Raw genomic sequence first — 13,724 nt, forward strand, 5'->3', positions numbered from 1 at the left:
TTAATTTCAGTTCCGAAGATAGAACAGCAATTGCGACACAATTACAGTTGAGGTGGAAAATAAGGAATCATATTGAAGAGATCAAAATAGAAAGTATCAGTAGTAAGACAGGCAGCCAACTCGAGCGTTAAGACGGAAAACACGTCCCCACAGTGAGTGCGTGCTGACAGTAACTGCGGACCACAGCTGACTGGACAGCAACGGGATTCCCGTGTGGTTCGCGGCTCCCGGCGGGGCCCGCTCCCACAGCCCACGGGAAGCCTCGGGAGCACCGCGGGCTTGCGGGGCCGAGAGGACGCCCACGCCGCGGCCACCCGGAACCACGGCTACTTAACGCCGGTCTGGGCCGGAAGCAGAAGTCCCGACTGGGCCGCCCGCGGGAAGGTTCAGCAGGACCGGCCGCTCCTCCCGCGGCCTGAGCCGGAGGCATGGCGGGCGCGGCCCGAGCGCGGCGGACGGCCCCAGCGCCGCGCGCCCCCGGTCGGAACCCGGCTCCGAACGTCCGGTTCCTCGGGCTCTCGGGTCTGACGGTCCTGAGGTGGCAACCCCACCGCGCGAACAGCCGGACAGCAGTCCCTCCCACACAGACGCTCCCGGCTCCTCCCAGCTCGCCTCCTCCAGATACGCAGCGAGCCAAAGACTCGACAGTCCCCGCACGCAGCGCTCGCGTTCAAAGGGCGTGGGCGGGGCCCGCCGGAGCCCGGCCAATCGGAGGCTGCGCGCCTCCCGGGCGACGCTCCGGGCCAATCACAGCCTCCCGGGCGGAAGGCGGGGCAAGGCGGTGGCTGGGCTCGCGCAGGCGCGGTGCCGGCTGCTCGGGGCCGTTGCTCTGCGAGGAGAGACCGCGCAGGTGAGAGGCCGCGGGCGGGCGTTCACGGGCGGCGTGGTGGGGTTGGGGGCGCTTTCTTCCTGCCTGACTGCGGAGCCTCCTCTTCTCCGACTGTCGGTTGTAGAACGGACGCTCCGCTTGTCTTGGCAACGCGGTTGGCGCTCTGCCCCGGCCCGGCCCGCGTCTCATAGCCGCCCCAGCCGTTTTCCAGCCGCCACGCCCACCTGCTGCTCCCGGCCCCCCACCCGACGTTTTATTAATTGTGTATATTTGTTTTATTGTTCCTGATTCCCAGTACCTGCTTACTGAGAGAAGCAGTAAGGGTCAGTGTATAAATGGAGCTCAGTCGCTCAGTCGTGTCTGAGTCTTTGCGACCCCTTGGACTGTAGCCTGCCAGGCTCCTGTGTATGTGGGATTCTCCAGGCAAGAACACTGGAGTGGGTTGCCATGCCCTCCTCCAGGGGATCTTCCCGACCCACGGAGCCAAGCAGCGTCTCTTGGGACTCCTGGATTGGCAAGAGGATTCTTTACTAGGAGCGCCACAGTATATAAAAGTAGTTAATGACCTAGTGAAATAACTGGATCCCAGAGATGATGGTCCTAAAGACGTATATAAAGAAATTTGGAATAATTTACATGAATGTCTGTTGTGGTGTTAAATTAATTCTGTTTAACATACTAATTTGCCTGGAGTATTGCTAATTCTGGGACTCCCTTGGTGGCTCAGTGGTAAAGAATCCGCCTGCCAATTCAGGAGATGTAGGTTCCCATCATCTCTGGGTCAGGAAGATCCCCTGGAGAAGGAAATGGCAGCCCACTCCAGTACTCTTGCCTGGAAAATCCCATGGATGGAGGAGCCTGGTGGGCTCCAGTCCATGGGGCCGCAGAGTCAGACACAACTGAGCAACTTCACTTTAGAACTTCAGTGTTTTGTTTGTAGAAACTTTTCATTGTTTTATACTTTATTTTTAAAATGTGTTTGCTTGAATAGATAGCACGAGGGGAAAAACTCAAGACTCCCTTCTCAGAATAGCAAGTGACATGAGGGCTGTCTCTGTCCTTCAGTGAACTGAGCTGGCACTAACATTCACTGCTGCTGACCCTTTGCGGGCGCCCCTCTTCTCCCCAGGATCCCTGCCAGTGTGAACTGAGTGCTTCTGCCTGAGGTCATGCAGAGAACATCGCGTCTGAAGCGAGAGCTGAGCCTGCTGGCCGCGGAGCCGCCCCCGGGCATCACGTGCTGGCAGGATGGGGATCGGATGGAAGACCTGCGAGCGCGTAGGTGTCACCCCAGGCGAGCGACAGTTGTGCTGAGACGTGAATACCGTGTGTTCCTCTGAATTAGGGCACGAGTGCATCTGCCTGCCTCGTTTGCTACATTTATAAAAGGTCTCCAGGACGTTTCTTCTTTGGCCTTTTACCCCCCCCCCCACCCCCCACCCCTGCTTGATTTAAACAAGACGTGGGCATCAGCCCTGAAGCAGTTCAGCACCACGGATGCGTCACCTTTACGCATCCGTGAGGCCAGACTGGGCAGCACGTGGTCGGAACGCAGCCGGCCTCCCCAGCAGGGCTGCAGGTGTCTGTGGCCTGTGGCCAGATCTCCCACATAGCCCTTGTGTGACACCAGCCTGGGCTGGCGCCTCACGTGGGGGCTGGTCAGACCCTGAGAGCTGTCCCAGACCCAGCATCTCCGTCAGGACCAGGCGGGGAGCTGCTCCAGGCCACCCAGTCACCTCTTCACTGTTTCTTTTTCTTTCAAGAGATTCTAGGTGGAGCCAACACACCTTATGAAAAAGGTGTTTTCAAGCTGGAAGTTCACATTCCAGAGAGGTCAGTGTGAATTATATTTACATTTCCAGGCTAAACCAGTTACTGGGAGACAGCACTGTGGTAGAGTGTTGAACACAGGACTTACAGGACCTGGATCTTAGTCCTAACCTTATTAGGACTTCCTGTGACCTCTAGCACCTTATCTTGGGAGTTCAATCTCTTTCTCTTAAAACTGGGCTACATCACATCTAACACCACCTCCCCCCACCCCGGGCTCACCGTTGCACTAACACACACATAACACTGTGGTAACACACACACCATTGCAGTAACACACACACGTCATTGAGGTAACACATACATACCCTTGCGGTAACACACCATTGCAGTAACACACACACCGTTGCAGTAACATACGCATACCATTGCGGTAACAAACACGTGTCATAGAGGTGATACATACATACCATTGCGGTAACACACATAACACTGTGGTAACACACACACCATTGCAGTAACACACACATAAACTGACCATTTAGACCCTGTCTAAGTGTATGGTTTTAGGCGTTGAGGTACATCCAGCCACCCCACCACAACCATCTCGAGAACGTTTTCATCTTCCCAAACGAGTCCTCCGCAGCCCTGTGACGCCAGTTCTCTGTCCCTGCCCGGTCCCTGGTGGCCCCGTTCCCTCTGCCTCTGTGTAGAGGCCCCGTTCATGCAGGCGTGCTGGAAGCCTCTCATCAGGGGGCAGCGGTTGTAGTTTGTGGTTTGTAGACACCTGTTCACAGGCCAGGTTTGTTACAAGTCCCGAGAGAAGCAGGTAGTCCCAGGGATGTCAGTTCTGAGACACACAGGGGTTTTCCGAGGTCTGTGTCTCACCAGAGAAAAAGTAACTGGGTGCAGGGTGTAAATCAGAACTGGACTCTGGTTCTCAAAACCCATCTGTAAAAACGCTGCAGCCGAGGCTAAGGGAATCTGAGTGGTAGGTGAGACCGAGGAGTAATTTTTGCATTTTTTTCATGGGTGTACTGACAGTTTTGTAGCTCTGTAGGAGAGGGGCCTTATTCTTAGGAGATCATGCTGAAGTTTTTCAAGGGCTAGGGACTTGATCCAGGTGGTGGGTAAAAGGGTTTTCAGTACTGTCAATTATCATCATAAAAATTGGGGGAGAACAAAGGTTTGTCTCTCAAAGGTTGCTGTCCTAATTAGTCATCAGCAGCTGTTCATAACATCAGAAGCAATATTGTAGTGAAACTTCCCTGTTCTCCTGTGCTGTCAAAGGTACCCATTTGAACCTCCTCAGATCCGATTTCTGACTCCCATCTATCACCCCAACATCGACTCTGCGGGACGGATTTGTCTAGATGTTCTCAAGTTGCCACCAAAAGTGAGTGGCAGGGGCAAGGTCTACCCTCTAGCCTCACATGATTGGAGAAGCACATTCTTAGAGCTGCTGCCTGTCTGTCTGTCCATCTGTCTAGGGTGCCTGGAGACCATCCCTCAACATCGCAACCCTGCTGACTTCCATTCAGCAGCTCATGGCCGAGCCCAACCCGGACGACCCGCTCATGGCTGACATCGTAAGTGCCCAGCCCACTTTCCCCATGTCCCACACGCTGTCCAGGAGGGTTGCGTGGCGGCTGGAGCTGATAAGTCTCGTTTCTCTCCATTGACTCTCCGCTTCCGTCTTAGTCCTCAGAGTTTAAATACAACAAGCCAGTCTTCTTCAAGAACGCCAGGCAGTGGACAGAGAAGCACGCACGGCAGAAGGTGGGGTGTCTGGCAGCTCTGACTTTGCTCCTGCCTCTCATGTGTTACACGTGAATGTGTCTGTATACACACAAGATTTTATTACATGTGCCGAGTCCATGCTGTACCCAAGGGTGGCTGGGTGATCTTCGCCTGCAACCTTCCTTGTAATCATTCAGCAGATAGATAGCTCAGCCAGTGGGAGCGAGGGTTTCTAGGAGCCACCGTCCACTGAGGACCACCAGGCAGCTGGGGCCTCTGCGGGACTCGGGGAGGGGCAGGGGTGTGGGAGGGAAGGGAGTGGACGTGGAGGGAGGGAGGAGCCACGCCCCCGGTTTACCTCACTTAACAAAGGAGACACTTCAGGAGCAGAGACGATGCTGAGCACGCGTGGGTCTGCTGAGCCGTCCCCTCCTTGAGACGGAGTCACGTAGCCGTTAGTGTCAGTAGGGGGAAGAATTAACAGATAAACGGCACAGGGGATGGGAGCAGCTTTGGAGAGAATGTCTGTCCGGGGGGAGGCAACAAGGCCCCAGGAGAACGTTTGCTGTGAACCGTGTTCGGTGTGAACCCAGAAGTACGGTGTGAACTGTGTTCGGTGTGAACCATGTTCTGTGTGAGCCGTGTTCGGTGTGAACTGTGTTTGGTGTGAACATGTTTGGTGTGAACTGCTGTGCTTTCCCACCTGCTCCTTCCCAGACAGACGAGGAAGGGATGCCTGGCAGCCTCCCCGAGGTGGGCGGCTCAGAGGGACCCAGCGCCGCACAGAAGAGGAAAGCTGGGCAGCTGAGCAGCGGTGGAAAGAGGTTTTGCCCTGACGTTTAGGGATTGTCCTGGCCCGTCTTTGCCGGGATGGTCCAATTTGCCTACATTTCTGGACTGTTTTCTTTGTATTTGATGATGTGATCATTTTTGTATCTTGTGAAACAGACCTTGTATATTTACGTGTTCTGCTTTACGTTGATTCTTTGAGAGTTATTTTATTTACCTTGTGCATATTGATTTTAAAACTCGTAAGCCTGAAAAATAAATAGTCATTTAATGTTGAATATGGGTTTATCCTGAATGTGTGTTTGGGAGCAAACTGGCCAGAGAGCTATTCAGAAGGAGTGTTACGATATTTGGAAGAGTCCTTTATTTTGCCAACCAACCAGCATCAGTCAGGACACTGAGGATGGACATGTGTCTAAAGGAGATTTAGAGAGAATTTGGTGCCCGCCATGCTTCCAGAATTCTAGGTTTCAGATGTCTGGCAGTGCGGGCTTAGGGTCGTCACCCTCCTTGAGTGTTGCTGGCAGCCTTCTCTCTGGCTCACGTGGCTGGTCAGAATACTGCAGCGCAGCACTGTGTGTTCACCAGATCCAGTGAGCACCTGCTCCGTGCCGAGCGTCTGATAGGATATTAGTGAGGCAGTCAGGTGATGATCACACAGATTCACATGGCTCTTCACAACTCCTCGTGTCCCTGGCAGCTTCATTTGACAGCAGGTACTAAGGTGCCAAGCTCTAGTCCCTGCCCAAGACTGGACAGGGCCCTGGGGCCTGTCCTCACTGTTCTGTGTAGACGACGGAGCAGGCGGACCTGGACCCGTCCTCACTGTTCTGTTCAGACGATGGAGCAAGCAGACCCGGGCCCGTCCTCACTGTTCTGTTCAGACGACGGAGCAGGCGGACCCGGGCCCGACCTCACTGTTCTGTTCAGACGACGGAGCAGGCGGACCCAGGACCGTCCTCACTGTTCAGACAACGGAGCAAGCAGACCCGGGCCCGTCCTCACTGTTCTGTTCAGACGACGGAGCAGGCAGACCCGGGCCCGACCTCACTGTTCTGTTCAGACGACGGAGCAGGCGGACCCAGGACCGTCCTCACTGTTCAGACAACGGAGCAAGCAGACCCGGGCCCGTCCTCACTGTTCTGTTCAGACAACGGAGCAAGCAGACCTGGGCAGAAGTCAGCTGAGGTGGAATGAGGTGCCGAGGCACGGAGGCTCCATACCTCGCCATGTTGAGCCTGGTGGTCCCGGGCCAGGCCAGGCTCAGGGCACACAGAGGGCCCCTCGAGCCATTTAACTTCCTCCACCACAGAACCGCCCTGCGCTCACAGCAGCCTGCCTTAGGACACAGGCGCAGTAACAGACGACGGCATCAACCGAAATGTGAATTTCCTGCGTGTCCCCACTGTTTCCAGCTTCTACAGAATTCTTGAAACCACTTCTCAAAATCAGCTACCGTTCTCTCATCAAACCCAGGAACTCATCTGCTTTCCTCTACTTGGGCACATGTGCCTCAAACTGGGGCTTCCAGATGCCGTTAGGGTATCAACCAGGAAGCTTCATTTGTAAGAACCAAACGGCTGGTGACGCCGGGCGGGCCGGGTTGGGGCCGCACTCACAAATGCTGCACTCACTGTCCCTCCTGGAGGGACTGCCAGCAGCCGTCAGGGCTGCGTGCTTCTCGTCCACAGTGAGCGCCTGTGGCGGGAGACGCTGACGGGGGGACAGGTCAGGTGTGAAGCCAGATGGCCTTGGGGTCGTCGTGGGAGAGCAGACGGCCCTCCGCAGCGGCCCGCCATGAGTGTCAGCTGCCCTCCTGTCATGGCCGGAGCCTCGCCCCCGGCCTCCAGCCCTGACCGTCCGCAGTGAATGCGTGTAGCAGCAAGGTCTTCAGGTGACGTATTAATAAAAGCCAGGTTGTACCTCCTCCTGGAGCCCAGGAAAGCCCTGTCTCCTGTCCCCTGCCCACCAGCGCTGTGGGCTTCACCCCCTCGCCTGCACACACCCGCCCCTCTGTAAGCCACGTGCAGCCACGCGGCCACACCCATCTGACACCGGCCCCCCTGCCGGTGCTTCCACACGAGACGCCTCATGCATCCCCTGAAGGGGATGCGGCCTTTTCTTGGTGGACCTCACACCCTGCACCGTCTGCCGGTGTGTCCACTCCACGGGCTGGGTCATGGCTACAGAGCCTGTGCCCTACTCACTAGAAATGCCATAGCCGGAAGTCACCGGAGGCCCCGTCTCTGAGTGCACAAGCAAAAGGGACCCGGGCAGAGGACAGGAGACGGGGAGGAAGGCCAGGCCCCGCGCCCAGCCCGGGAAGGAGGGGGAGCAGGGGGAGCAGGAGCGCAGGTCCAGGAGACCCGCCCGGGAAGCACCACCCGCTGGCGGGGGCCAGAGTCCCGCCCGAGCTCTGCACGCTCTGTCTGTCCTGCAGCGGCTCCGGGCACCCCTGGGAGGGCAGGGCCGGGGACTCAGGGACGGCCGGGCTTGTGGCAGAAGGCTGCAGGCAGAGAACCGCAGGGAGGAGCTCGGAGCCACAGGGAAGCTGGGAACCCCGTGTCTTCCGAGGGCAGAAGTTTCTCTGGTGCCTGCGAGCCATTCACCGTCCCCCCACGGACCACGGGGCAACCCGCTCCACAGTGTTCTCGGGGGGGTAACATGGTTGAACCCCAGCTCCCAGGATGGGGGGCCTCTTGTGGTATCAGCAGGGGTGCAGAAGGGGGCCCCTAGGAGGGGCGGGGACTCGTCTGTGAGGTGCTAATAGCTACTCGATGGAAACCATACAAACTACCCCAAACCTACTGGTCAAGAACTGGGGGACCTGGGTTAAAGCAGGTTCTCCTGCCTCTTCACCGCATGGACTTGCTCCCCACGTCTCTGAGAAAGGGGCACGAAGTCCTATTTTCTAAAACCAATTCTCACAGAAGTCTTGTAAGGGGTGCGTTCAGGGCCTGTGGGGTGTAAAGCATGGGGCAGTCCCTGGCACCCCTCCCCGGCCTTCCTCTGAGTCCCCCACCCCGGCCTTTCCCTGCCACCCCGGCCTTCCTCTGCGCCCCCCACCCTGGCCTTTCCCTGCCCCCCTCCAGCCTTCCTCTGCGCACCCCCCGGCCTTTCCCTGCCCTCCACGGCCTTTCCCTGCCCCACTCCAGCCTTCCTCTGCGCCCCACCACCACCCCCCCCACCCCGATCCCGGCCTTTCCCTGCCCCCACCCCGCCTTTCCCTGCCCCCGGCCGCCGCGCCTGCTCCTGAGCCACGTGGGCCAGCCCCGCCCCAGGTACAGTCTTCTGCTCCCCTCCTTTCCCTAAAGTGAGAAATGTCCAGACCTCAGGCAGTCCTCAGCCTCCTCAGATGCCACAGAGAAGAGGCCAGAGCAGGACTGAGGAGAGACCCGGCCAAGAACCGACAGGCAGCGGCCTGGGAGGGAGGCGACCCGCAGGGTCAGGGGTGGGTCGTCCGCGTGGGTCACTCTGGGTCATCCTGATTTATTTTACAGGCAGCAGCATCATCCATGGAGGGGGCGGGGGGAGGACATTCAGACACCTGAGGCCAAGCCGGACGACTGGAAGCCCCCGCCGCCTGCCCGGCCCCGGCCTGCTAGCGAGGCCTCTGGGGTCCCCTGTGCCCGTCCACCATCCCTGGAGGGCGGCTGCTGCCCAAACCGGGTTCCCTCCGGCTCTGCAACGTGGCCGCCTTCCAGCTTGAGGCCCCCAGGCTGCTGGCGGGGGACGAGGGCTCCCAAAGGGAGGCCTTGGGTCTCGGAGGCCTCGGCAGTGAGCTCCACGTCGGGGAAGGCCACCAGGGCCTGCGTAGAGTCGCAGGAGCTCGGCTCCCGCGGGCCCCCCCAGCAGGGCCGGAGGCGCCGCAGGTCCTCCCGGGAGTGGGGGCTGAAGAGCAGGTAGAGCAGGGGGTTGAGGCAGGCGGGCAGCGGCAGCACCAGCAGCAGGACGGCCTTGACGGCCTCGGGGGTGACCGGCAGGAGGCCCAGCGCGGACGCCAGGCTCAGGAAGGCCACGGGGCAGTAGAGGAGCCCGTCGGCGAAGGTGAGCCAGGCCACGTGGCGCACGGCTGCGCAGTCCCAGGAGGCCTCCAGCCCGGCCGCGGGCAGGCGGCAGGAGAGCCGGATGCAGGCCAGGGCTGCCGCCAGGAGGCAGGCGGCATGCAGCAGCACCAGCGCCACGGCGAAGCCCAGGGCGGCCGGCCGGCCGGCGGGCGGGGCATGGGGCAGGCAGAGTGGGGAGGCGCCATACTCGCCCACCGAGGCCAGCGGCAGGGCGGCCAGCAGCCCCGCCAGCGCCAGGCAGCCCAGAGCCCCCGCGCGCACACTGCCCGCGGCCGGCGCCTTCCCGCGGGCCCGCACGCAGGCCGCGGCCACGCTGCAGTGTGCCGCACCCAGGCTCAGCAGCAGCACGGATGCCTCGGAGCCCAGCACAGCCAGGAAGCCCGCCGCCCGGCAGCCCGGGCCTGCCTCCCAGCGCGCGCCGAACTCGGCAAACTGGCCGAAGGTCAGCGCATCGACGGAGGCGAGGAGGCCGCAGGAGAGGCCGGTCAGGGCGTTGGCACCCGCGAGGGCCCCCACCACGAACTTGGCCGGGGGCAGCGGGCCGGGCCCGGCCACGGAGAGGCTCAGCAGCACCAGTGCGTTGCAGAGCAGGGCCAGCAGCACGACGGCCCACACGGCCAGGCGGACGCCCCAGCTCTCGAAGAGGTGCTCGCAGGGCTGGAAGGGGCCTGCGGGAGAGAGGCAGACGCTAGGCAGGCCGGGCCGCACAGCTCTGCCCTCTGCCCATGGCCTGGGCTTGGGCTCCGGCGGGCAGGGGCAGAGCGGACACCCGGAGGGCCTCTTCCCCCTGTGGCTGGGGGTGGACACGGGCCCAGGACCCCAGGAGCAGATGTGGGAGACACACACACACCGAAGCAGGGCAGGGAGGCCCTCCCTGCAGAGCAGCGTCCAGAAGCAAGGGCGGGACAGGCCAGCCTGGCGGAGTGGCCGGGGCACTGCTGTGGGGCAGGCCAGGCCGACCGCAGAGGGAGAGGGGTGGCCGGCTCTGCTTCTCAGGACGGTGCCACCCCAGCGGGAGGAGGCTCTATGGCCACGCTCAGTGCCCCGGAGTCGGTTGGTGCTGGGGGCAAAGCACGGGGGCACTGGTAGCCCTGGGGTCTGCCTGCCGGGTCCTGCCCTGGGCAGGGAGGCCTGGCCTTGTCCCCCTCTCTTGGGGCCGTCATCAAACCACCCTGTCGCTTTGATTCTTCACTGTTTTGACCTTGGACTCCTGCTCAATGCGCTGCCAGGCGGCCTGGGGCTTTGGGAGGCTTCTGTGCCAGCTACTTCTTAAACACTTTTTTCTGATTATCAAATAATAGACAGTAATTGTGGAAAAATCGGAACACAGAACATGGAAAAACTGAAACTGCTCATGAGAGAAGCCCCTCAGAGAAGCTCCTTCTTTTGCGAGGTTTTCTATCAGTTTAATACATACATGTACATATAGATCTTTAACTTATTGGGACTTTACTGCATATCGTTTCTTTTTCTCTTTTTGCTGGAGTATTATCGTGCGCGCTCTCCCAGGTCGTTATGCTCCTCAAACATGTGCGGGTGCCTGTGCGGGACGTAGGGCACCAGATCTCCTCGGGCCGTAGGCACCGGCTACTGGGAAAGCGAGCAAGCCAGAGCCTGGACCGTCCGCGTGAACCCGACCAGCCCCTCCGGGTGCGCTTCCCGCCGCGGGCACGAGGGGGCGCGGCTGCCGGGCGGGTGGGGACCCCGCCCACCGCCTCCTCCCGCTTGCTCGCCCCCAGGCGGCCTGGGCCGCACCAGCGGGGAAGCTTTGTTCCCTGACATCTTGGGGAGACTGAAGCCGTCAGGAATGGACGCTGCTGGACGGAGCCCCCGGGGACACCTGGAATTCTATGGCCCAGAGCGCTCTATCCCGTGCGCTCCTGGGAGGGAGCGGGGAGGGGGCGGGCAGGGTTCAGACTGGCCAGCGGCCCCTCAGCCCTCCCTGAGCGCAGGGCGCCCACTGAGAACCGTCTCCTCCTGGCGGTGGCACTTCCGAGGGGTGCTCTGGAGAAGTCACTCGGACTCCTGGACAGCAGCACGGAAGGGGGCGACAGCCCGCCCCTCGCAGCAGTCACCAGGGCAGGCTGCACTCGCGGAGGCGGGAGCCCCGAGGGGGCGGGGCCTGCAGTCCTCCCCCCCGCCCCCGGGCCTTCCCGCCTGTTTTGACCAAAGAACTGAAAAATGGAGATGCAAAGGAAGTAGTCCAACAGGACAAGTAATAACAGTTTAGTCATTAAACAAAGCCAAAGACCTTCCTTCTCAAAGGCTATAGATGACACTCTGAGCCGTACCCTGCGCCCTGTCTTACAGATACTGAAAGCCCTGCCAGGGGAAACGTTCACGACAGGACGGTAGCCAAGACATAAGAAGCCGCCACGACTCTGAGGACTGGCCTCAAGGAAATGGGAACAAACCAACCAAGGAGCTGAAGATTAACTGCACTTAAAACAATGACAGTGATGCTGGTCAGACCACCGATGACCAATTTCAAGATGACTGTCAGAGCTGATCGCGCTGCTTCAGGCAGACCCCTCCCTCCACCCATAGAAGCTCTTGCCTGCAGATCGATGTCCGGGGGAGGTCAGGCTTTGGACACGAGTCTGCCGTCGCCCAACCACCCTGGTTGCCAGCCTCTGAAATAAACTTTCCTTTCCCCCAGACTTGCCCCTCGAGTACTGGCTTTTGAGCAGCGGGACCTCACTTTCCGAAGCAGCCCTTCCCCAGTGCCTGCCCTCCCCACCAGAGGTGCCCTCTCACCTGGAGCAGGGCTACACTGGACTGCGGGCTGGGGCCTGGGCTCCTCCATCTCCAGCTGGAGCTCTTCCGGGTCCAGATCATCTGAGGAGAGCAGACGGGGGCTCAGACCTGCTCTCGGTGTGGGTCAAGCCCGCCCTTTCCCCAGACGTCCACCCCAGAGACGTCCGCTGGGCACAAGGCATCCTGGTGGCCCCAGGGAAATGCTGTCCGACCATGTCCCCTCCGCCTGTGATCCTCCACGCCGGAGACCTGCTCCTCCTCTGACTCAGGGAGCACCCGCACCCCTGCAGCTGGGCAGAGTCTGAGGAGGCTGCCCTAACTCTGGGGGCTCTGTATGCTGGCCAGGACTCCACATCCAGCTGGAGGCACCGCACACAGAGCGGGACAGAGCAGCAAGCCGGATGTGCTGCAGGATGTGGACCAGGTCTAGGCAGCTGGGAGGAGCACTCGGGAAGGGCAGGGCCAGGGGAGGAACGCTGGCCTCAACGTGTACAGCCTGAGGGAACCACGCCACCCTACTGGCTGACAGCCCTGACGGCAAAACCAGCATCAGTGGATGAATCACAGGAGGAGAACCACGGTCCTGATGGACAAGCCCCCGGATCAGAGTCATGTGAGGGGGGCAGTGCCCGCATGAGCCCGGGGCTGGGCACACTCTGGGGGGCGTGGACAGGACAGCCCTGCTCTCGGGCAGTCGTGGCTCCATGCCCTCGCTGGGCAGCTGGGACCACAGGCCAGCTCTCGTCCTCCAGGCCCACGCCCGCTGAGTCCACATCCTTGCAGCCGTGGGGGCCAGGCGCCCTCTGGTGCTGCTGCACAGGTGAGGTGAGGACGCTGCCCTGGTCTCGTGGCCAGGGCGCGACAGGGCCAAGTTCAAAGCCAGCCTCACTGGGCCCCAGAGCCCAGACGCTGGACTTCTCCACCAGGGGCTGGTTTGGGGGACGGTCGGGGGGCTTTAAGGTCCAGGAGGTGGGGGGAGCAGCAACTGAGGAGACTGGAGCAGAAAGCCTTATGAGAAGGGGCGCCTCCCTACGTAGCTAGCAGATGGGCCAGATAATGCTTGTGGCCCCTCAATTCTAAGTCTAGGCTCTGCGATTCTGCTCGTCTGAGAAAACAGGGTCAGAAAGGCAAATCCCTTGTTAAAGAGACTCCGAACATGCTGGATTATTTCCCTGCTCGCTCTTGCACTGCCTCAGACCAGGGCCTGCAGCGTCCTGGGGTGGACGTCTCAGGGGCCACAAACTCTTTAAGAATACCGAAGTGATAAATGAATGCTGTAAACCGTTTTATAGTTTATAAAGGCGAAATCCTGTTTTAAAGTGATAATTCATCACTGGAAGAGGTTTTTTTTTTTTTCCTGGCTGATTGGCTTGTGAGATCTTAGTTTCCTGACCAGGGATTGAACCCGGGTCCCTGGCTGTGAGAGCTCAGAGTCCTGATCATGGGATCTCGAGGGAACTCCTGAAAGACTTTGTCTTAAGAACAAGAATCTGGTTTCTGGAGATGGGCTGGGTGAGGTAAGGGAGCCAGATGGCCGCTCCCTTGGGTCTGGGCCAGGCCAGGCAGGCAGTTGGGTCATACCAGTCCCCGCCTCTGGCTCAGGGCTGGCATCCTGCGTGGAGCCTCGCTCCTGCTGCAGGTTGGAGTCGTCCTGGGAGGCCGGAGGCCGGGAAGTGCCCACAGCCTGGCGGTCCACCCCTCGCCACCTTTCCCACTCTGCAAAGGAGCTTGGGGATGCCTAAAGGAAGCGCAGGGGAAGCCGGAGGGCTCCG

At 60.1% G+C, this 13,724-nt stretch overlaps 2 protein-coding genes across 6 annotated transcripts in view; one reads left to right on the forward strand and one right to left on the reverse strand.

Annotated features, from left to right (window-relative positions):
• The first annotated feature begins 751 nt into the window (after positions 1-751).
• UBE2T (ubiquitin conjugating enzyme E2 T) lies at positions 752-5,406 on the forward strand. The gene is made up of 7 exons (XM_027565859.1): positions 752-850; positions 1,959-2,107; positions 2,593-2,662; positions 3,890-3,995; positions 4,090-4,188; positions 4,301-4,378; positions 5,057-5,406. Exons 2-7 carry the CDS (start codon positions 1,999-2,001, stop codon positions 5,180-5,182), a joined length of 588 nt encoding a protein of 195 aa, XP_027421660.1. The 5' UTR covers positions 752-850; positions 1,959-1,998; the 3' UTR covers positions 5,183-5,406.
• A 3,191-nt stretch (positions 5,407-8,597) lies between these two features.
• LGR6 (leucine rich repeat containing G protein-coupled receptor 6) overlaps positions 8,598-13,724 on the reverse strand; it is an 87,894-nt gene continuing 82,767 nt past the window's right edge. For all 5 annotated transcript variants that reach the window (XM_027565877.1, XM_027565878.1, XM_027565874.1 and 2 more), the window contains 2 exons: positions 11,953-12,033; positions 8,598-9,863 (listed from right to left, as the gene is read on the reverse strand). In XM_027565877.1, the coding sequence (XP_027421678.1) occupies positions 8,668-9,863; positions 11,953-12,033 (1,277 nt within the window). In that variant the 3' untranslated portion in view covers positions 8,598-8,667. The remainder of the gene's footprint in view (positions 9,864-11,952; positions 12,034-13,724) is intronic.

This window comes from Bos indicus x Bos taurus, chromosome 16, assembly GCF_003369695.1.
Source record: "Bos indicus x Bos taurus breed Angus x Brahman F1 hybrid chromosome 16, Bos_hybrid_MaternalHap_v2.0, whole genome shotgun sequence".
Classification (NCBI taxonomy): Eukaryota; Metazoa; Chordata; class Mammalia; order Artiodactyla; family Bovidae; genus Bos; species Bos indicus x Bos taurus.